The sequence below is a fragment of the Haplochromis burtoni genome, unplaced genomic scaffold, assembly GCF_018398535.1.
Source record: "Haplochromis burtoni strain Fernald_Lab_line unplaced genomic scaffold, NCSU_Asbu1 Contig_127, whole genome shotgun sequence".
Lineage (NCBI taxonomy): Eukaryota > Metazoa > Chordata > Actinopteri > Cichliformes > Cichlidae > Haplochromis > Haplochromis burtoni.
In genome coordinates, this window is record NW_024582488.1 from 725,333 (window position 1) to 749,644 (window position 24,312).

The 24,312-nt window shown below is 41.1% G+C and overlaps 2 protein-coding genes across 5 annotated transcripts in view; one reads left to right on the forward strand and one right to left on the reverse strand.

Moving 5' to 3' along the window:
• Positions 1 to 23,030, forward strand: part of tspan9a (tetraspanin 9a) — a 192,921-nt gene extending 169,891 nt beyond the window's left edge. For 2 of the 4 annotated variants that reach the window (XM_005930348.2, XM_042224080.1), the window contains exons 5-9: positions 796 to 870; positions 8,622 to 8,723; positions 9,021 to 9,152; positions 13,806 to 13,889; positions 17,998 to 18,441. In XM_005930348.2, the coding sequence (XP_005930410.1) occupies positions 796 to 870; positions 8,622 to 8,723; positions 9,021 to 9,152; positions 13,806 to 13,889; positions 17,998 to 18,069 (465 nt within the window). In that variant the 3' untranslated portion in view covers positions 18,070 to 18,441. Of the gene's footprint in view, positions 1 to 795; positions 871 to 8,621; positions 8,724 to 9,020; positions 9,153 to 13,805; positions 13,890 to 17,997 lie in introns of all 4 variants that reach the window. The other 2 variants (XM_042224079.1, XM_005930347.2) reach the window with 1 other exon arrangement.
• Positions 1 to 24,312, reverse strand: part of ttc38 (tetratricopeptide repeat domain 38) — a 70,585-nt gene that overhangs the window by 17,460 nt on the left and 28,813 nt on the right. The window lies entirely within an intron of this gene.

Sequence of the window (24,312 nt, forward strand, 5' to 3'; positions counted from 1 at the left end):
CCCTTTTTAAATTTGCTTTGTTTATGTTTATGGATTTCTTTCTTCTTTTTTTTTTTTGTCTTGAGAAATGTTGGTTTCTGTGTATGCTGCTTCCAAATGAAACCATTAACTGAAACCTGGAACGTTTTTGGGGAAATTTACTCATTTGTTTTATTGTCAAGAGCAAAAATGAGAAGATTAATCTAGCTGGTAAATATAAAGCTGCTGCCAGAAACTGTCCAGCCAAGCTGAACAGTGTAAATGGAGGGGTCAGTAGGTAATGCCAGCTAGCTTTATTTAGGGCTGGTTTTACAGTCATGTGAAGTGATTCGCTGGGTCATAGCTGGGCAATTAACCTTAAAATACTACAGCTTTATTTTTTATTTGGTTTTTCCTTGATGATGATTCATGTGTTAATTATTGGGTTTTAAGAGATGCCAGCTGGCAGATAAAGCCAGGCTCTAGTTTTTTGTGTCTTTTTGTTTCAGTCTGAGCTAAACTAATTGACTGCTAGCTCATCTCATTTAACCCTTGCCTTATGTTTCACAAGATGTCAAACAATTGCTTTAACCCAAATTAAAAGATCATTAGATGATCCGTGTATCTCCGTGAGTCACACAATACATTTGAGTTTGGAGTATAAATAAATGCGCTTTAAATCACAGATGCAAGTCTTACTGTGAAGTTTGTGAAATACTCAGATAAAACAGCACTTAACTGCAAAAGAAGCTTAGCTGTTCAGAGTTTTGTTCACAAATTCAATTTACAATATTGCCTGTGCTGCTGTTGTAACAGTGCTCTTCCTCTTTCTGGCAGTTCTTCATTGTCCTGCTGATAATTCTTCTGGCGGAGGTGATTTTGCTCATCCTGTTCTTTGTGTACACAGATAAGGTAAGTTGTTATGTGTTGTGTCCAAATTTTGTTTTTTATCATTCCAGCTGAAGACATTAAAAGAAAGCTCTCTCACACACAGATGATCACAGACAAATGCAGAAAGCAATAAACGGTGTTAGTGTGATAAGCATACCTAGATTCCAGTTGCTTCCGGGTATCAGAGTTTTCTGTTTTTATATTTGGTTGTTTCTCTGTCAGAAGCTTGAGTGTCTTCACCCCACCATTAACACAGCAGTCAAAGGTTAGGCCACAAAATTCAACTCAATCCCCGACAGTTGGCTCCCCCTAATTAGTTCCAGGAATATTTCCCATGACCCCTTGAATGAGGTTAAATCAGGTGACTGTGTGGGGTAACAGCAGATGCCTACACGCAAAGCTCTGGATATTACCGATGCTGAATTCGTCTTCGTCTTTAATCTGATCCAACCACAAATGTTTCATCCCGAAGAAGACAAGTGTCTTGTGCAGGACGAGCGATGAAGACTTCTCTGTTTTCAAGGACATGTCGTTGATAGATCCGTCTATTTATATATTTGCTCTCTTATGTCACACGGCCCTCGGGACATCAGCTAATTCTGCCTCTTTGTTCTGAGGTTATTGCTCAAACCTAGTCTCTCAGGCAGATAAAGGAATTCATTTAGCAGCCAATCCATTCTCAGATTCAGATCGGGTCTCGCAGGCACACCCTGTCAGGAGTAAATATGTCTGTTGCCTTATCATCAAAATATTACCGGCTTAACCGTGATCCCTCTGGCGGAATTTAAATAGAAAGCCTCTTGACTTCACAGCAGTGCCTTTCCCATCACCTGTGAAGTCAGTAAAAGATAGCCCAGTAGTGCTGAGGATTTCCTAAATGAGAAATCAGTTGAGTCTGCATTAGCAAAGCATGGGGCATTACCCGGGGAAAACTCATTCGCACAAGTTCCAGTGAATACCCACCGTATTTTATGTTTGTCCCGTTCTTGCCAAATTACTGTGTTTATCCTGGCTTAAACCTAATGGAACGTGAAACCATGATAATGAGGATCACAACCAAATATATTTTCCTTTATTGGTCTTCAAATGTCATTGGAAGGCAAAGCGTTTAAAGTAAATTGCACGTTATTGGAGATGACACTTTCAGACTGCTCTAATCAGGATGTCCTGCAAATTTAGGAAACTGCATTAGATTTTAAAGTTTGTCTGTTTGGCTAAAAGGACAATCACAGACGACCTTCACATATTGCTTTTTGTTTTGTGGTTGGGTTTTTTCTCCGTCTCCAGTGAGATCTTGTATGCCGTGTGAGGCTCCCCTCGTCTTCTGCTACAGGCTGTGATCAGAGGAATCACTAATTCACTTTTCTTATTTGATCCCCTAATCACACGGTATTTATTAACAAGACTGGAAGACATACGGTACAGTAGTTGGCAGCTTTTAAACGTGTATCGACGGAGGCAAAACAGATATTTTAGTCTCTCAAATAGGTCATATTTAAGTCATGACTGACTCTTTGTGCATACTGTGATCCTTCTGGGCGACAGTCTGTTGACAGGTGGGAGGGAAAGACAAACATATAGTATCTTGCATTTGTTGCAACATGTTTTTTTTTCGTTTAGTGTCCGTTTCCACCAGTTTAATCCTACTTTGGGAGGTACCGCTCAGTCCTGTTAATAGATAATTTCTCTCACGTCTTCTTCAGCCCAGCAGTCTTGCCTCCAGGTATGGCTTATGCGTGGGCACTCCCTCATTCCTTCCACAGCCCAGTGGTGTTAAGCTTTCTGATTAAATGCCATGTAGAGGGCGTAGTATAATAAAGGCTGGCCCTGCAGTTAGCAACCAGCTGACTGCAGCAGATGGCTGGGCGGCAAACCAGATTACAGCCATCCGTCTTTAACGCTCTGACCTCATTGTGCCGCCGTCGACCCAACACGCTGAGCTGAACACCGGTGAAGGTTTATTAGCTCAGAATGAGGAAGCAGAACTTTGCAAGAGAGACAGGAAGCACCGGAGCATGTACGTAGGGATGTCGGGAGGGCGAGGAAGAAATGAAGGAAGGGTGGAAGGTGTGGAGAGAGGTGGAAGGAAAAAAAGAGATATCAAAGGATGCTGGGAAGAATGAATGTGTCATGTGTTAGGGTGCTGAAGTACACAAAAAAAGGGGTAGAAAGAGGTCAGCCATGTCAGAAATGAAATTAGATGTCACTGTAAAATTTTAGGAAAAGAATCGGGAAAAAGGAAAACATGGAGTCATGGAAGAGGAAGGAAGCCAAGTTTGGCTGTGGTACATCCTTGATGTCTTACTCAACGACAGCGGCAGTCACATCTAGCTGCGTGTGTCGTTTGTGCAAAGACAGAATTATGTTCAATTCCTGGCTGTGCGTTATTTCCCAACCAATTAAAGCTGGAGTGGGGCTCTTCCCCTGACTCTGTCAAGTGCCCTGGCCTCCGTCTACAAAGCACAGGGTTGCAGAGCAACTGAGGGAATTAAGTAACGTGTTTAATAATGTGCTGTTTGGAAACCTCTGGCACTGATTCTGTTTGGATTCACATCATTTATTACAATTTCAGGGCAGTAAATGTATTTGTCCTGAGCTTTGCAATTAGAGCAACAGTGAAACGTTGTTAGCTTCTTAGTTTCCCAGTAGTCCTGAAACTAAAACTAGTGTTTCCAGACAGTATGTGACCCAACAGTGACTGCGTATGAGAGGAAAAAAGCACTGAACATGTTTGAAAGAGGTTCGGTCTATCCTTAAAGAGCATGCAGCAAAAGACTGAAGATGTGACAAGAGACAGTTTTATTTGCTTCACGAAACAGCTGTTTAGCTTTGAATATGTTTTATTTAAATAGGATTTAATGGTGATTTCATGCTTGAAACTCTGCATTTAGGAACATTTGAGCCTGAAGTCTGGTATTTGTGATAATGTGAGCTTTGTGTACCATACCCTGACAGCAAGCTACAATCAGAAGTTCAGTTTGGTAGAGGTTGACTTGGGTTCAGATCCTGTGTACTTCGGTGCATTTTACATCAAATATGAAATCTACTGTGATAGAATATCAGCTCAACTGTCTGTCACTTTTTTAAACATTAAAAAACAGCGTTATCTGCACCTCCTGTCTCGTCAGAAACCTGCGTATGCAGGCAGATCTCTGGTTCTTTGCATTATAGATGAGATTTGAAGACAGGTGAGTATGTGTGGAGTCGCTTCATCATTTCTGCATCCAAAAGAAAAATGCAATAATGCCAGGGAGTATTTCACCGTAAAGTATATTTTTAATTATTATGCAGCTGTCGGGTAAACGATGATGTGAGCTACTCTGGTACTGAACGTTAATGTGACGTGAACATTTGCCAGTGTGGGAACTTGGGAGTTTGGGGCAGTTTGATTAGAAATTTCACAAGAAAAGCTATTCAACACCCCGAACACAACAACAGTTAGTAAAGAACCAGAGTTACTAGCTGGTAAACACAGGGGAGCAGCTACAACTTAACAATAATGTATTTAATTTAGTAGTTGACCAAGAAGAAAGTGCAGGGACAAAAAAGAAAGAAAAGTGTTTTTAAAATAACAATCAATGATTATCCTTCATATTTTTCGCTAGTGTGAATATGTAGATAAGATATTAGCCATTTTGAAAGTTCAAAGCTGTTCCTAAGCACTTAGCCATCCATAAAATCAGATTCAAGTTCAGGTTTTTCAGTGGAAAGTTGAGCACTTGTTAGTCTTTAAACACTGACCGTGGTTGGTATCCTAAGATAATTCCTCTGTTTTCCTGTCAGCATGCACAGAACATGCAGACAGATAAATGTATTATCTATCTATAGTTTACCTGCCGCAGGTGCCAATACACTAACTCCCAATGGTCCACTAATTCTTTCCTTTCAGAGCCTCATAAGATCAGAATTGAATGCTGTACAATTTTCGTAAGATATTAATTGAGCAAACTGATAAAATAAACGTTTTGCTCGTCTCTTCTTGTCAGTAGAAAATTGTACTTAGTAGTCAGGATAATCTTTTAATGATATACGTTTGCAAATGATAGAATACTGCATGATGACCTCTTTATAACTCAGACTGTTTTTAGTTCACTGTGACCCGTTATCATGCAGGGAAGGAGCAGTACCTGCTAGATAAGAGCTTAACGAGCAGTTTCACTTCGTGTCAGGTAGAGGAGCCTCTCTTGGCGCACACACATATATATACACTAGGGGTGCAACGATACACAAAATTCACGGTTCGGTTCGATACTTTGGTGTCACGGTTCGATATTTTTTCGATACAAAAAAGATGTTCATGCTTTTTTAATTTGTCATTTATTAAAATTATAAATATATATTTTAACTCAAACTTACAGTTTTTAAATTTAATGTTGCTGAAACAACAAAGGGATGAAATAATAAATCTATCTGATGGAGAAATCACTCATCTTTGGAAAAGAGTTTATTACAGAGAAATGGCTCTTTCCAAAATAAAAGCTACACTACACCCTTCTTCTGGGCTATATTCTCAGCAGCATATTAAACATATCAGGTCCCCATAAGGAGAATCATGTGCTAACGGCTGTCTAAATGACTCGGGTAAAGTTTGTAGCATGCTGCTTGTTGTTTTTGTCTGCTTCCACTTGTCTTTGCACTAGCTTGTCTTTGCACTAGCTTGTCTTTGCACTAGCTCCGTTAACGAGCTACCGCAGATCGCCCCGTGCGTGGGGCTGGACTGCGTCAACACATTAACGAGCTAACTGCGCTAACGCACTAGTTCCCACCCATGTAATTGAGCATTGCGTGGCACATCCAACATACTATTTTACTTTTGTCCATGACACGCTTACCTTCAGGGTCATGCTTCACATGAAGACCAAAATAATTCCAAAGGCCAGATCTGAATGAGGGTGGGGGCGGTTCAATTTGCCATGTTGCAACGAGCTTAGCTTCTGTCTCGCTAGCTTGCGCTGCGCTCAGTGGATCTGCGCTCGACAGTGCAGCCTAGGCGGAGTAGTCGAACGCAGATCCTCTGAGCTCTCAACACAGACAGCATCGTCAGAAGAAAAGTTGATAAAATAAATTGAAAATTTTGTATTGTTCGATACATATGCGTACCGAACCGAAAGCACTGTATCAAACGGTTCAATATCGATATGAGTATCGTTGCACCCCTAATATACACATCCACATTCCAATGTAATAAACGAATGCACCTACTTTTGTATATAAATAAAGACCAGAGCGGTAACAGAGCGCACTTCACAGGGCCCCCACTCTGATGTGAGCGCTCTGTGACCGCCCTTGCAAGTAAAAACTGCGCGTGTCTCCACTCTCTGACTCTCAGCTGAAGAAGTGTCTTTAGAATAAATCTCTTGACACTTCTGTTTTCACAGAATCCTATGTAAATACGTAATGCTCTCCCGTGTTGCGTGAGGAACTCTAAATGTTCCACAGCATTTTCAAACCAGCCTGCTGAGACACCAGTCGTTAGCCAGATGTCCCCCCACCTCTGTGGTGGCTGTATCCTTCTCTGAAATGATCAGTTCTTTCACGTCTTTGGAAATTGGAGCAGTCGGTTCTGTCGTGGCACACACTCTGGTAATGAGCATTCAGTGTAACCTCACAGGTCTCAGTGTACCTGCTCCCCTGGGTGTTACCATGTCACCAGATCTGGGACAGGTGTTTCTCCAACAATCTACCACCCGCTCTCTGCTCTATTTTTGTGATCGTTGACGGGGAACGTGAACAGTTTGGACAGAAAGGCTTCTCCTTCCACCGCCCTCACATGCATATCTTCTTGTCTTTCTTTGTTTTTTGTTTTTTTGTCTTTTCTGTGAATTATGAGTGTTTTCTCAGCCGGCCAAGCTGAACCCTTTAGATTTCTGTGATGAATGTGCAGTCGTATATTGCTGTGTGCGGACTTGGTCATCACAGAGGAAACTACAAGCTTATCTATGCAATGAGACATATGAGCTCTGTCTCAGGGCTTTGTCTACATGCCACACGTGAAATATTGCGTGGCAACATCCAGGCAAAACTTCCCAGAAGTCGGATGTTGCCACAGCACGGTGCAGGCCTGTTATTTGTCAACATTTTCGAGGACCGGCAGTGTAAGCATTAGTCGAGAAATCGCCTCGTGTTTTTGTCTGCTTCTGTGGCGAGGAGAAAAAGGGTCGGCGTGCCGCACGATCCTCCAACTCCCTGTTTGTTCTGTATTCATTTGTCTGCCTCTCGTTAGAGGTAAATCTGGATCATTAACTTTCATTTCACACTGTAACTAAGACACAAAAAAATGATGTGCAGTGACTTATCGGAGACTCGGAAGAAGACTTTTATTGCAATAAGAGGGACCCTGCTCTCCAGCGGCTGTGTGAGGAGTCTGTAATGAGCCAGCAACATCACATACAGCCTACTGTAGATGGAGAAGACAAGATGGCAGATAGAAACAAAGCATAAGGCAGAGATTGATGGTGCTGCTGTTCTTCATTTCATTTTCCTGCACGAGGACCAAGATCTGCATCAGCAAACTTGCAGGCCGAGGAGCAAGAATGGGATTTGAAATAATTCTCGTCTTATTTCAAAGCTTTTAGAGGATGTTTTAAATGGGGTTTGCATTTTTAATGATTACTAAAGCATTTTATTGCCCGAGAAATTTTAATTAATCAGTGAAAATTCAGTTTGACTTTTATGTCTAATTCAGCAAATAGATTTCAAAAGCCTTGCAGCTGAATAACAAGGGTACTGAACCAGTGAATGACTTTAAAGCTTAATGTCGTTTCTGTACGGTCAAAGGAAAGTTGGGTTTGTACTATTTCTAATGTGTAAGACAGAAAGTCAAGTGATATTAAATGTGTTATTATTTTAGAGAAGCCAGGCTTCTGGCTGCTTATTGTTACTTTCGTCCTTATTCTTTCACTAAAGGATTTACTGACACCTAAAATCACCTTGTTGTTTCTGGACGTGACAGTGCTAATGCAGCTTCTCTTGTCCTGTGCAGATTTCCTGATCACACTCTTTAACTCTAAGCTTTAAGTATTAAGTGCATTCCTATTGTTGTGATATTACTTTTATTGCCTGTGAAGATGTACAGCGTGATTCTGGCAGTCCATGTCATTTTTCTAGTCATAATTACCCCGTATCTAAAGCGCCTCTCAATCTGTCCTGGCAGTTAGCAAATCCCCACAGGCATATGAAACTGCAGGAGAGCTAAAGCTCTGATTTTGTATCTCATTAACACAGCGAATGAGATATTAATCTCCCTCAGACATGGCACAACCCTGAGCAAATTGTTGGTGTTCACTCAAGAGGAAAATGATTTGCTAGCACAGCTGAAGGGCATGTTGAAGCCGAGCGTGTGAGCGACACATGACATGTCAGACGTTCAGGCATCACACAGCGGTCCGCGTTACTGTTGCAGAGTTATTTTTATTTGACAAGACAAGAGGTTACCCATAACTGTGAAGGCGCTGGCATTTTATGTTTTTATATTGTAGTGTCGGATTGCTTTGCGTTAATGATTCGTCAGTCATACACAGTCCACTAAAAGCACTTAACTGCACACCTGCCACTACTGTTTGCATCTGTGTGAAAAGGATGCTGACAGTTTGAAAAGAGTAGAATAATCCGAGTGCACCTCTACAAACACCCAAGCTTCAACTGCCTGCTCCAATACAAAGACAACATAAAGAGGTATTGAATGGTGCAAATCACAGGACTGTTCTTGCAAAGACAACCCCTCCAAACTAAGATCTCTAACTAAGGCTAATGTTTTCTTTTATCCTCTCCAGGTGCGTGAGAATGCCAAACAGGATCTCAAGGATGGGCTGGCTCTGTACAACTCAGAAAACAACATAGGCCTGCGAAATGCCTGGAACATCATCCAGGCAGAGGTAAGTAACGCCATGCATTTACAATATGAGAAACGTTAGTGTGAATGTTTAAGCACAAATGACTAAAATCTATTCAGATATTCCAGCTAATGTATGTCCTGGCTTGTAGCTGTGGTGTTAGTGTGACCTTAAAAGCCCAAACTGGCTGTCCAAGTACACTTCAGTCCTTTTTTGCTGTCCTTTAAAGGAAAGTGACCAATTAAATTTTTTAATTAAAGTTTGTTTGAGCTTTTTGGGGCCATTGAGGACACAGAGCATTAACTCATCTTCCACCTGACATTTGTATGGCATTAACAGTGGAAATGCTGTGGAGTGATAGGATACACCGACTGGCACGAGGCCCTGAAGGACAAAGTAGTTCCTGATCGCTGCTGCCAGGAGCATTACCAGAACTGTGGGCGGAACTCCACCAACATGTTCTGGAACAGGGTGAGTTGACCTGGACTCCGATGAGTTGAGTTTTGCTTCTCAGTCTTTTGCTTTTGCTTTTAAGTATAAGAGTCACGTGTCTGCTCTTTATAAAATATTCAAAACTAACAGATTTACTGTATTAAAATGACAGACTCCACAGAATATACTTACTGTATTTAAGTTTTTGTTTTGGAGGATATGAATGATACACAGTCATTTTCTACCTAATCTCGGCTGAATAGTTTGCCTTGACTTTTCTCTTTTTAAAACTGATAGTCTGAAAGTATTCTGTATGATTCACGTAATATTCTTGTCCAGATTATAGGAAACATGCTGGGCCCAAAACTGCTGAATCAGAATACTTTATTAATCCTTAAGGAAATGATGTGGTTACTCCAAGACTTTAACAGTTACAGACTAAACTATTTGAATATGTTACAGAGTTTACAAATTTAAGAAATAGCACTAATATATACAAGTCACTCAGTTATAAATATCAAGAATATTGACAAAGGATATTACAGAGGTGGAATATATATGATTGACATTTGACTCTGACTGAACTTTGTCATTTGGTATTTAGCTGCAGAGCGTGTGCAAACAGGGCAGTGTTTACAGTGTGTTAGATGGAGGAGTTGCACAGGGAGACGGTCACGGGCAGGAAGGATTTCCTGTGTCGTTCTGTGGTGCTTTTTGGTACCATTTATCCCTCTTTGTATTGTTACTGTCTCTCCTCATAGTAGGTTTTCCATTTACTTAGAACATGTGCTCTAAAACTGCTTTAACGAAGCCAAACTTGTTTTGCCACGTTTGTGCAGTTTTGAGTGTAATCTGTTCGTTTGCTTGAGTCAGCCAATGCACCAACGGAAACAGACGTTAACTTGAGGTAGCCAGCAATTAACTGGCTGGCTGTGTGTGTTCGTGTGTGTGTGTGTGTGTGTGTGTGTGTGTGTGTGTGTGTGTGTGTGTGTGTGTGTGCGCGTGCTCAGACTGTTTATGCTGCGTTTTTGCAACAACTCAGAGTGCTCTCAGCACTCACCAGGAACCCCGGTTGCTTTGTTCACTTTACCGCCAGACTCTTTCTTTTTATCTTGTTTTGCCTTGCAGTCTCAGTGCGCCTACAAAATATATACATGTGAAGTTTTTACTGACACTGAAGCCTTTTTAGGCTGCGCAGGCCTGTTTCTTTTATGGAGGGACGTAAGCACAGTGGACAACCAGAATAGCAAAAAGGTCTTGACTGGTGCATCTACATAACAAAATCGTTTTAGCGTCCCTGCGGTATGAATATGTCATTGTAAAACAGTTGTCTGTCTTTTCAGTAAATGCTGCCCCTGTGATGGGGTGGCTCGGTATTAGGAGTCTTTATTTCAATTTGCCTTTTCCTGAGAAAATGTTTCCCTGTCCTTCTCTGCTCCCTTTGTTTTGTTCTTTTAGTGCATTTTCCAAACCGAGTTCTGCTCTGTTCCTGAGTCATGCTGTATAAAAATAGCTGTCTGTGGTGCACCTTTTTCCTAAGTCCATTTAATCTCCAACATCTCCAGCACCTGATATTTTTCACTTCTCAATGTGTTTTTACTCCTCAGTGCTCAAGTACACAATTAAGATACCTGTCTGACATTGTCTAACATCCATCCGGTGTCCTTGAAACTTTTAGATACCATATTTACAATCAGTCGAGCGTCACGCTGTGTATCATCCCCATCTCAGCCAAACCAATTTATCTTGTGATCCTAATCTTCATCAGGCTGTTTTTCAGCTCTTTAGCAACATTCAATCTTTCAGTTTTAGGCCAAAGAAGAAGAGTGAGGAGGGGTTTTTATGACGTATATAGTGACTGACATTAAGCAATGTTCTAAGCTAAAATTCAAATTTCCATTGTGAGATTGAACCACTTATTCTTCCGATTTTGAGAGCTGTACTTTGGAAGAAGTGCGCTGTCTGTGGCGTTTCAGGTGGAGAGCCACTGTGGCTCTGATTAGTGTTACTATGGCTCTTTTGTACATCCTGATTACTGCTGCAGCTGTGCTCTGGGCTTTCAAAAAGTGTATTTTTCCATTCTTTAGACCAGGGGTCCAAAACTCGCGGCCCGCGGGCCATTTGCGGCCCACGTCACCTCTACTTGTGGCCCGCATACTGATGTGAAGAAATATATACAAAAAATGATTTAATACATGACAGAGTGTTACAGGCATGGCCCTTTAAGACTGTAGCCTCATGTGCGGTGTAGTCCTTGCTGCAGGGAGAGCGTGTGGGACCGCCCCTCCCGCTGTGTGTGAGCATGAGGGAGGGAGGAAAAAGGAAAGTCGAAAAGTACGAGGCGCTACCGAGCAGAAACGGGAGCTGGAAGCATGTAAATATAAAAATAACCACTGCAGCCTAAAAGAGTGGCTGACGAGCCCAGTAAGCTATTAAGACTCGACTGTACACTGTGTTCGTGTTTTCCTCCGAAACAATAAAGTTCTGCTGGAGCAGCTTTTCAAGGCCTCTCTCTGTCTCTCGCTAGCAAAGTTGATCCAGACAGTAAAGCTCGTTCCACGAGCCGACATGGAGCCCAAAGTATTAGCCAGAGTCTCCTTACCACGTTTCAGAGCCGCGGACCTGAGCGACGTAACAAGAGCGTGCAAACATGTTGAGGGCTGTTAGTTCAGGGAGAGATTTATTTAGAAAGAAAACAATTTTCACTTGCAATCAAAGACTAATGTGTACGCTTATGTCTGCATTTTTATTTTGTTAAATACAAACAAAATTATAGCAAAAGTGCTTCCACGTGTCTGGCCAGAAAGAGCTGTTTATTTGGTAGTTCAATGAAACTACTGTACTACACTGTACTACACTGTACTACACTGCTGAGTGACTGTCTTCTGCTCGTCAAATACATTTCACTGCAATGTTGACCCTGTGCTAACTTGCATATGACAACTGAAACTGAAAGGCTTCAGACAGTTAAGAGTGAGAAAAAAATTGTGTTCATGTTTGCAATTTTGTCTTGTTACACAATATTTGGAATTAAATAAAACAAACAAAACACTACATTTTAGGAAATATTAGTGGGTGTTTTCGTGTTTGTTTTTTTTGTACTACTTGGACACTGAAGTGGCCTCCAATGAGGTGACGGTGCCAGAAGTGGCCCACGGCTCATTTGAGTTTGAGACCCCTGCTTTAGACAATTCTTCTCCATATGGGTCCCAAACTCACTTAACTCCCAACTCATTAACAAATTAAGTTGCACTGTTAACAGGTCATGTTATGACTATGCTCATACAGTTAGGCTAATTTAAAATAATCAGCATACTTACATCGTCTTAGTGATCACAGGTTTTCTCACTGTTGTTGCAGTGTTCAGTTGTGCTTCACCGAGGATTTGCGTACGAGAAGTTTTGGTTTGAAATGATTTTGTTAGTGCATTTTTGGTTTTGGCTTAAATTAACAAAAGAGCTGCAGAGCTGTGAAAGAACCACAAAGACAAAACCACCATGGAAACTTCAACAGACTCAAAATGCAAAATGTCCATAACAGGAAAACAACACGAAACAAGTCGAGGCGGAAAACTACTACAGAGAGGTGCGGACGAGCATACCGATGAACAGCTGCGAAGAGACAAATTAAGAGGAACAAAGTGACCACAAAGAAAAATACTGAAAAGTGAAAGAAAGGGACAGCAAAACAAAAACACAAAGTGACTACAGAGTGAACAATTGCTCCGTGTTGGGGGTTGTTGATACTTTTCTTCCCATTAACTCGTGATGCATTGGGAAGTTAGATCCACAGCGTCCTACTTTTTAACGCCACATTTGAAGTGCTCTAACATATTGCCTTTAAATTACACTTTTGTTGCTCTAAAATACAATACTTGCCAATTTCTGCTCCCCGAATTCAAAAGAGGCATGCATCTGTAAGCTTTAATCCACTGTTGTTTTTTCCAACACTTTGTGGGTACTTAAAGTCGCTTTAAAGTTTTCCTCTTATTGCCTAAATCCAATGGATTTTTCTATTGTTCTCGAGACAACAGCTCTTCTTTTCTCACAAAACCGTGTAGCACAATGTTCACCAGTTTTCCCTCGTATTGCTACTCTAATCTGCTATTGGTCTGGCATGTGGTTCGTTAGCGTGTCCAAAGTAGAGGATTAAAAGCTGTAATATAATTGCCAAAATGAGAAAAGACAGACATTGAGCTGGCCCATTGGGAAAGCTCATCATTAAAAGCTTGTGTGTAATCTTGCCCAGAGGAGATGGCCACACGCTTTGTAGTTAACTTTACATGCTGCCTCAGCAACCACAGACCAGCAGGGGCACAGCTTTGCTGCTGAAACCGCCCTTAAGTGTGTCGCGTTATATCCCTGCCAATGAGTAGCCTCTGAATGAACCCAGGTGGGAATGTATTTAAGCATACGATTAGTGCGCACGTCGGCTTATGTGTCCCATACGTCTGCATATAAATGTCATCGCTCACAATAACTCAGCTGTGTTTAATAACTCACCTGCTAGTTATCCATCCTACGGTATAGCTCACATTAAAGAAATGCTTTCTTGCGGGAAAACTGCAAACCAGATGATTGAGTTTTCTCCTGGGTAACTGAACAGGGGGCAGCCATCGCTCCAACTACAGTGTCATAAACTGAAAATGTATATTTTAATGGTATTTTAACATGGTTTCGTTCCTTTTTTCAGGGCTGCTTTGAGAAAGTGGAGGAATGGCTGGATGACAATAAGTATCTGCTGGGAACCATAGGCATGGTCATCTTGGTAGTGGAGGTAGGAGGATTTGTGAGAAACAACTCTTTCCTGTTTTTCCTGCTTTGTGTCTTTTGCCAACATTGAAAACAATTAAAAGGTTAATGCTCAGTGGGCATTCTGGGCTCCAGCACATCCTGAAATATTGAAGCTCCTGTCTTGTGCACCCTGATCATGTGTGAAGTGGCTTTGTGCCAAGAATGATATAAGGAGCTATGAGACGACAGGAGAGCAGAGATGCTGAATATAGAGGAGCAGGTATAGAGTCGCAGATTAAAGGCTCTGTAGCAAGTGCTGGTAGAAATTCCACTGGTGCTTCTGTTTGTCTTTTGTTACTAAACTTTGCTTCAGATGTATCCCTCTTTATCTCAGTGTCTCTTCAGGATGTAGTATTTCCACTTATTTTGAGATTGCACTCTAAAAGTGTCTACTCACAGAACAACGGGGAACCTTTTTTTTTAACCGTATTTGTGCAAATTGTGACTGCAAGACTTTTTTGTATTACGTCTTTTGTTTTGTTTTTTTCACTCCGGTTAGCCAGTGTTTCAACAGAAGCTGTGATAGCGCTAGGTAGCCAGCACAGCTAACTGCACAGAAACCTGTGTGAGCATGGTGGACAACAATATGAGTTCATGCACGCATGTAACAACTGAAAGTGAGTGTGAATGCTAGACTGTCTGTATATGCCACTACTGGCAACCTGTCAGGTAGGGCTGTTCGATATAACGATATATATCGGATGGAGATATAAAAACGTCTATCGTTTCATTTTACGCTATCGTTTGTTTCATGGTGTCACAAAATAAACTGTTTACGGTAATATTTTTTCATGGTTTTGATGGTCACTGTAGCGGCTATATTAATTTCTTAAAGTTCTCTCTTTCTCTTATATTTAATATAACCACACTACGGACGGACAAGCGCCTGTTTTTATGCGTTGTCGTTAGCAACAGCGACGGTAACACCTTCGCGTGTCCGCTTGTTTATGTTCCACATAAACTTTTCACAATAAAGCTCAAGATCCTGTTGAGACTTTTCAAAATTAACTGAATCACGTGAAAGAGCAGATTATTTATGGATGAGAAGTAAAAAAGAGCCGCCAGGTGCTAAAAAATAAACCTTAGACTCAAACGTTAGAACAGGCTTTTCCCCGCAGCACGCCGTGTAATAAATACTCACAAAGAAAAAAATGAATCGTTTCATGCTTGGTTAAAACACTCGACTCCAGCTACATGACGCGCAGCTGGAAACACTTCCCGCAAGTCGAGCTGCCCGAGATTCACAGAATTTACAGAAAATGTTACATTTTTGTGATTTATATCGTTGTCAGGACGATAGAATTCTTATATCGGGATATGAGATTTTGCCCTACTGTCAGGGGTCTTTGCTTCAATTTGCACCTTCTTGAGAGAATGTTTTCACACTCCCTTGACTTTGTAAATTCACTATAAGATCCAGCAGAGATCTGGTCTTTTTCCTGAATCATCCTCTGTGGCAATAGCTGTCTGGTGCACCTTTTTTCCTAAGTCTGTTTAATCTACAACACCCGACATCTCTGACTGCACCTTACTCTCCAATCCTTTTGACTTCTTCTGCTGCCAAGGTGCATGACACGTGCAGAATATTTTAATATCTCGGCCCATGAAACCTTTTCGGTACAATATTTACATTTCACATAGATGATGATATTTGACACAGATTTCTCAGATGTACAGTTCATTTTGTATGTCCGTGCCCTTGATTTTATTTTTGATGCTGTGAAGACTTGTTTTTCAATATTTTCTTTCTGCCTAGCCTGATATGTCTGTGACTGCGTGCACGCAGGACAAGGCTTCACTTTGCTAATGCATGAATTCATGGTTCATTCAGAGCAAGGTGTCCTCACCAAGGAAGGCAAATCTCCCTGTTGAGTTTTGTATGATTCTGCACGTAATAATGTCCTCAGGGAGGGGTAGCTCTTGCACAGTCACATCAGAGAAATGTGTGCATTATATATGACCACACTATGCTCTGAAGAATTTGTTAAATTTCACATTCTCCTCCAAACGCACATCAGGCATGTGCAGAACACTGAGGCTTCTGGGCGCACACACGTCCTCCTCTGATTCAGGCCAAACCAGAGGTAAAGTTGGGAAATATTTGCAGACGTGACAATGAAGAGCATCATAAATAAAGCTAATGTCCCATAATGTTATTTTGTTTTTGTTTTTTAATGATTTGGGACCAGAAACATGCTGTAAATAACAAAAGTCAAAATAGTACCGTATTTTTCGGACCATAAGGCACATTAAGCGAAACAAAGCAGTCAGATAAATCAAACTTTATTAAACTCATTCTTCTTGCTTCCTCCACTTCTGTACATTGATTCATTAATGTTGAATTCTCTGGCAGCTGCTCTATTCCCATGTTGTTGCAGTATATTAATGACTAACCTCGTATTGTGGATGGATTATCTCAGTTGTTCTCCTGACTGAAGTTTGGTCCGTTTACAGCATCCTGCCATGTGATTGCATTTGTCCTAACCATCGGGAACTCTCACGTTAACTTTTATCGAGTGTAAAAAAAGTTAGCTTCACTGTGTTTATGCTATGCTAACATAGCTGTGTCACTAGCGATCACGTAGCACATCATTATATACCAGCTAGCCCAACTTCAGTAACCCTACAAACGTCACTGCTGTTTAGTTTTCTGTCTTCATTTATGTTGGAAGTGATAGCAGAGCTGTACGTTTGAATTTTTTCAGAAATCTCTCAGTCAGAACATGCTATATCATGTTTAGGTGGAAGCTAGCGAGCTAACTTCCTGCTAACTTCTAACTCTGTTAAATGTAATAAATTCTGTTTTCATGGATGCCTGGATGTTAAACTTAATTGTTACACCTGGTAAAGCAGCAACACTGATCATTTTATTAAAGATGAAAGAATTTAGACAGTTTTTAACTCTCAGTGATGCTGCAGTGTCGTTTGACTTTGGGACCTGAAGCTGACAGATTTTTGGACCCAGATTACACCGAGTCCGCGAGGCTCCTGACTACAGCAGCCATAATGCTCCAACAATCCATCAAGCTGCGCGGCTTCATAGCTTACCAAAGTCGTACTGAAACATTTTTGACAGATTTTTGAGCACCGTGTACCGCATAAAATTGGTTCGAGATCAGTAAGCACAACCAGAATTAAATAATTTCCCGTAGGGATCAATAAAGTATTCTGATTCTGATACATAAGGCACACCGGATTATAAAGCACACTGTTGATTTTTGATAAAATTAAAGGATTTTAAGTGCTCCTTATAGTGCGGAGTGTGTTTATCCACAATGCTTCAGAAATCCCAGAAATATTTCCACATTTTAAGCAGGAATCTGTGATTGAGCTTTAAAGCATCCTTCAGGAGCAACTGTCATCCTGTCTCTTAGACTGAATGAAGCAGACAGCAGAAACTTTCTGTCAGAGACAGATGAGCTCAGATGTAAATAATTGGGTTGGCTCTGAAGCACTTTTTCATCTGTCCTAACTCCGTCTCAGCTGGATGTTTACCTAAAATGGCACTTTTTTTTTTGATTGACACCAGTTTAAGGTGGCATTTTCTCTGAAGCCGTTCTGCGAATTAGGTTTTGAGTGAAACCAAAAGCGAATCAGCAGCTTTCCCCAGCTAATCACAGACCATAGGGATCCCCAGTGGAGTCCACATTTCCTTTTTTATTAAAAACTATGCAGCATTCAGTATTTTTCAGTTTCCCTGTCATCACAACTTTGCCAGATAATGGTTTTAGGATCAGCCTTGCGACTGTGTTTGATGTGGAAGTATCAGCGGTAATGGAAACTTCAAAGACATAGCTGGCTACTTTGATTCAATGGCATCTCAATTTACTTCACTGGCTTAATGCTTGCACACGCTGTACATTTTGCCATCACAAAGATTCCAGAGCTTCCATTTGAAGGCCATCTGAGAAAAAGAAACTGAACTAAAATGTGTTCGTGATTCAGCACACGATTCATTGTGCATCAGAAACGCAGCCCAAGGCATCAACATAAATTGACCACACGGACACACCTGCACATATATTACACATAAATAGATACTATAGACAGACACGAGCATGTGTTCACGATCTCCTTGTTTTCCTCCACAGCTCCTGGGCATGGCATTCTCCATGACATTGTTCCACCACATTCACAGAACGGGAAAGAAGTATGACGCTTAGCCTTGGGACAAGCACCAAATGGAGAGGAGCCCCAGTGCTTGATGGGATAAAGACTCTGATTCAAACATACATCCATGCTTTCCCTCTTTAGAGCATCCTTTTCCCCCTTCTCAGATCGTCTGTACAGATTCCAGCTGCTCTGTCCTGCTGTCTCCTCTCACCATTCATTTTGCCAAAGAGTAACACAACTGGAAGAGAAGAGGCACCTACTTTTGGCAAGGAAGAGAATCCCATATGTTGTCCCTTCTCTTGAGTACACTTGTTTTTTGGCTTTTTCTGTTCTTCTTTGGCTTGAACTAACCAATTGCTGGAGGGAAAGACAGACATTGAGACAATGAAGACTTTACAAATGCCCAAACAGCCCCACAGGGCGAAAAAACCCACGAAAGTGACAAAACCCTCCACCTCATGTGGAGTTTTTTTTCTTCATGCTTATTAAATTCTATCCCTGTTTTTTTTCCCCTTGTAAATGAAAAAGATCCAACATGGCATGCTAGTTTTCTACTTCACTGATTTATCAATGAAATGACCGTTGTTATTATTTTTATTTTAAACGTATTGTTTTCTTGTTGGATTTGCTTTTGTAAGTATATCATCCTGTGGAATGTAAGTGTCGAACAGATCGGTGCAATGTGTGTGTGGGTATGTGTGTGGGATTGGTTTTGAGGTAACATTGCTGCAGACGGGCAAAGGCACGTAAGGATGCAGAGGTTTAGGTGAAATGAGCTTCATGGAGGAGCATCGTGTAAGCACGAGGAGTCATCGGTGGATTCATTTTACACCAAACATTTGTCTGCGAACAAACTCGCGCACATGCATTTTGTGCTGCCACGCAGCAGCATACCCGTTCCCTGTTAGACAATATAAATGATGTAAAATGGCTGTTTATTAGGGCTCCAGCAGCACTGTCAGCTGTAGAGATCTAGGTGATAAAGTCCCCCGTTTGAGAAAGCAGACTGGGTTGTGTACACGCATGCATTTTATCACACAGTTCAAGCTGCAGAGGAGAAAAAACCCACTGAGAAAGACTTAGAATCAAGGGCAGGATGGAGCAAAAACCGAGCAGACACGCTGTCTCGTTTCGGCTATCAATAGCGTTAACAGAGGTGGCTCTAGCCTTTCTGTACTGAAGATCTCATCCATTCACACCGCACTCCTCGTGCTTTCTCTCGGCGGCTTGCAACTCAACCCTGCCTCTATCTTTTCTTTTTCACTCTAATTTTCTTTCTTCGTGTCAGGCAGCAATGAGTTTCATGCTCCATCCAGTGCTTCTGCTGACATTCCTGCTCATCACACGTTTACACCTCCGGTTTGCAACCCCCTTCAATTTTACGTAGGCTTCATTTTCTCGCAGCAACCAGAGGTGGGGCGAGATGGGAGTGTGAGAGTGTTGCCAGATCAAAGCTCAGACTGATATGTATGGCAACATGCCCTGTAGGACACATCAGTTTATGTCTGTTTACATCTACATTCTCTGCAGGGGGCCAGAGTGCCAGCCTTCCTCCTGAAGACTGAAAATATTCCATCTGCTGTGGCGACTTCAAAAAATGCCCTCCGGTGTGTCCGCTCTAGGCTTCAAAATCTCCAAAGAAACGGTGGAATAAAGACCTCGCTTACTGTCAAAGGATCACTGTAGCTTTTGGAATCATAAGGTTGTATTCAGTTGTGACATAGTGCTTTCCAAAGCAAGTGCAATTAGAGATGTGGGAAGATTGCTATATTTTAATCAAGAACAAAAAAATAGCAGTAAATAAGCCGGCCAATAATTACAAAACATTTGTAACAGAATGTTAGCAGATTGTTTTGCACAAAGGTTTTTACTACAGAGGGAAGATTTTAAAGAAATGGTCTATTTAAGCTGATATTTTACCACAGTTGCGTCTTTACCATCTTTATTTTGAATTTCTGTTACTGAAGCGTTGACCTGTATTGTCATGTTTGCCACTATGCCCTGTTTCTCTTCATCTCATCCATTCAAGCCGATTCAGTTTGTAGATTCCTGCAAGTTGGTTGGACTTCAATTCAGTAGCAACTCTTTCAGAACACAGTAAAAGCTCATATAAACTTGGAATTGTGGAATCTTTATGATGCAGAGTACTGTACTTGCACGACAGGAATTTAGGATTGTGTTTTACCACCTAGTTAAGTCAAGTCTCCCATTTATAGCCTATATCGCCTGCTCATGTGTAACCAGTAGAGCTGAGCTTGGCTACCAGGGAAGCTGCCAATTAAACTTTTACAAGTGGTTGCGTTCTAAATTGTTTCCTACATTATAGCTGCAATTAAATTTATTGCTTTGAATGACGCATCAATGAAGTACTGTCTATTCCTGCTACCTGAACTAACAAAGAAAATAAGCCACTCATTTACTCACGTGCCCCCTTGATGTGAGATGCTTCAGAGTATCTCCTGAAGTCATTGTTGGCATTTTAGGAAAAATTAGTCTGATGATTTCTTAATTTAAGGGAGAGTTTTAGGAAGAGAAAGGGGAATTCTTGCAACAGGAAGCAACAAATTTGTGCTGTTTTGTGCAGTGACCCTGCTGGCTGTGATACACTGTCTGCCCCCATATGCTCCAACTCTTCCTGTTGTGTCCATGGGGGAAACATGACAGCTGCTGATGTACAGTGCAGGCACGAGCGATCGCGTTTCCTCTGCTCGGCTGCCTCCACAAACTCAACACATCCCTTACTTACTGCCTCACTCTGCAGACACCTGGCGCTATTCAGTAACTGGCAATGTGGTTTGGACACCTTAAAGCACTCGTAAGGTACCCGAGACGGGTTAGCGGAGGAATAGCTCAAAACAGTTTGGCAAATGAGGCTGTGCTGTATCCTTACTGCAAAAAAAGAAGGTTCAAAGGAAACCCGAGATAGCCGCACATGTAACAGAAATACAAGATTGCAGAATAGTGGGAATAAAGCAAATCCGTTGGGAGGTCAGAGCCTCAGCCTGCGGACGCTGTTTGCTCTCGGCTGATCTGACTGGGGCGACATTTTCTTCTCTGTGTAAAATCCTTACCCCATTTTCCATGATTATGTCAATGTTACATTGTGTTTGTAATATGCGGGGATGAATGCCATTTTAACAAGGGGGGCTGTTTAATTATGTTCGTTTTGTACACTTTTCTGCTGTTTAAATGTTTGTTTTTATACAATATGCTGTTGATTTTCTTGTTGTAGGTTCTGTTTTTATTGGCTTTCCCCCCATTTGTAGTTCACTTTGAGTACATGACATCATTAAGCATTTTTTCCTAGAGGATTAGTCTTTGCAGTGTTCCTCTACAACATGCAAAAATGCCTTTTCTGTGTTTCAGCGATGCAGGCGGTTAAAGCAATTAACGTAGAACAAATAGAAGGAAAATCTGGCATATAGTATCAGGCAAAGTCCACAAAAGACATACTGCGCTTTTGTCGTTGTGCTTCTTTGTATTAGGATCAAATTAAATTGAATTAGGACGCGCAGCTATAATCTGCAGTATCTCTTCAAACTGCCAGTGCAGGACCCATTCTGTACTCTTAGAGCATGAACTGTTAGACGACTGTACAACAGAGTTCATCTCGCTCCAGTGTATCAGCTCACTGTAAATATGCCCATTTTACAAGTGATGTAACTTACTGTTATACCTCTGCCACTTCGCCTAACATTCACATCAACAGGCTGGTTTTCTGACAGCCCGTGCCCTTTTTTATGCTCATTTACAGACACTTGTACTGTATGTTATCCACTTTTTATGTCTGCCAGATTTCCTGCCTCTGTTTTCTCTTCAAGCACGAGAGCGGTGTAAATGTTCAGTAAATTTGTGTTTGTGTCAGTACAGTCCTCATATATTTTTGACTGCATTTTCATCTTTTAGTAAAACATGATTTCTTTTTTTTTTAATTGATTTTTTTTAAGGAGTATAAAATATTCCGTCTCATCCAAGGAAGCACTCCCAGTAAGCCACGGAAATGGTGAAGGAAGGATGCACATGCAGTAATTGGGTTTCGTCTGCTGTGAAAAATTCTGAACATAAAAACTGTTTTTTGTTGTTGTTTCCTTTCGTTTTGTGTGTGTGTCAGAATCATTTTTTGCCACCTTCGACATATTATTTCTGTAATCTGCTCCTAATCCTTCCCCTGTGCTGAAGCTGAATATGTGAGCAGTGGAAATGTATGCTCTAGAAATGGTGTGTTTGATGTTGTGTTCTGCTGGGTGGCACTATCTGATACCTGCCAGCCTTGTCCTGTGGAGTTTTCTGCTACACGTGAAAGCACTCTGAATATCTATACTAGCTGGTGCACTACTTTCTCTTTACTCGCTAAATCAACTATTTTTTAAATAAAGGAAAGAGTGTCAGAAAAAATCTCTCGGTACAGTACGCTTATTGCCTTTCTTGTCTAATGACTTGATGCTTCGGATTCCCTTTTTATGTTGCCGTCAATTAGATTTGATTCAGAATTTGTTTGTGGGGTTTGGGGGGTGGAGTGGAAGACTCGGCATGAAGAGCAAAGTGAAGTGGCGTCAGCAGATCCCATGATACATGAAGTGTTCTGTGTATACAATCCCTGTCTGAAAATGGGCTCTTTTTAAAAAAAAAGCATAACAAAACCTGAGGGACTGTTGTCCTAAAGATGCTGAGATGAGCTAATGGTGGTGAGCCAGTCAAGAAGAGGTTCTTTTTCTAAAGAACAAAGTGAAGATGATGAAAGTGGGAACCATTGCCAATTTGTCTCACGCTTCAACAGCACGGAGTGAAAAGCTCAGTATTTTTGTGTGCAGCTTGATCCCCTCCTTTTAACCTAATTGTTATGGGGCCTGTGTGCGATAGTGAGTGGAGTTTATTGTGCCATTCCACCCGGGCTTTTTGTTTTTCCATCACTGTTCCTTCTATGCAAAATAATAATAATTATGACCTATTTTAGCCTTTGTACAGATTATTTTGTATGAATAACGTACTGAAATAAAGTGAAAAGAATCAATCACGGATACTTTTATTTTTTATTTCCCACCTCATCCACAGCACAACTCATTTCATTAACCTGAATTTGGAAGGCTTTTGTTTCAATGAGGCTGTTTAATTTGTCCCCACACAGGACTGCTGAACTTGTTAACCTGCAGTGGAGGTGATCTGCAGGTTGTTTCTGGTACTGCTTGTTCTCACACGGTCTTGTTTCGTGGGGTATGCTTGTCATCTTTTAAACATCACATGCAAAAACAGCATGGCTCATACTGCTGCAGGGTTACTGTTGCTTCCTATTATTTGTTCTTTTAAACCTCCACTGTGCTTAATAGATCTGCAGTAGCAGGTGGAATTTTAGACACATGCTCTCATTTAAGGGTTTTCAACCATCTAAAGATGTCAAAACTATGCAGGTACGTTGGTTGTTTTATTCAGAGTTCAACACAACACAGCCATGCCATCTCATTGTTTTCACACACCTGGACCCTATTGTTTTTCAGTAGGTCAGCTCCAGGTTATCTAATTGGTATTTTGCCATGAAGCAGAGTTATGAGTGTTGTATCATATGATCTGACCTCCACAACCACACACTATGCCACCACCAGTATGGGGTATATTTTGGGATGCAATAACAGAAAAGCAGCCAGCAAGTGCTCAGAATATCTATCGTTCCCCGTTTCCTCTCAGCCAAACGGATTGCCACCCAGCCTAAGTATGGTACTGTTAGAGGTTTCTTGCAGATACAAGAGAGTTTGTCTTCTCCACTGGTGCTCAATAGGGGATTTGTTTTGTTGCTTTCTACAATAATGTAAGGTCTTGACCTTATAGTGCTCTTCAGATAGTCCCATTTACTGTGTTTGTGTGCTTTTAAGTCAGAAGTGGAAGCAACTGGGATGCTGCAAAGAAGCATACAGCTGTGATATCTAGTTATTTTCTACACTGAAGAAAATAGTACCAATAAGAAAAAAAACCTTGAGTGGGTAGTTCGCAAATTTAACCTGCTGCTGGTTGTGAATGTCTTGGCTGAAAATAGTTACATTTTATTATTATAATGACACAAATTCCATTAATAAAGCAAAATTGGTCAAATCGCTGTATTTTGTCTGAGTTCATGGAAGGAGGACGACACCACTTTCTATCTGTGCTATAAATATGAAGCCATAGCCAGCAACTGGCTAGCTTTGCTTAGCTAGGATTAGCATTACAGACTATTTTTTACGATTACAGATGAAGCAAAATTAGTGTAAACATTACAAGATGTTTGGTTTTTATTGGCCATTATGTTACAGATGAATACATTA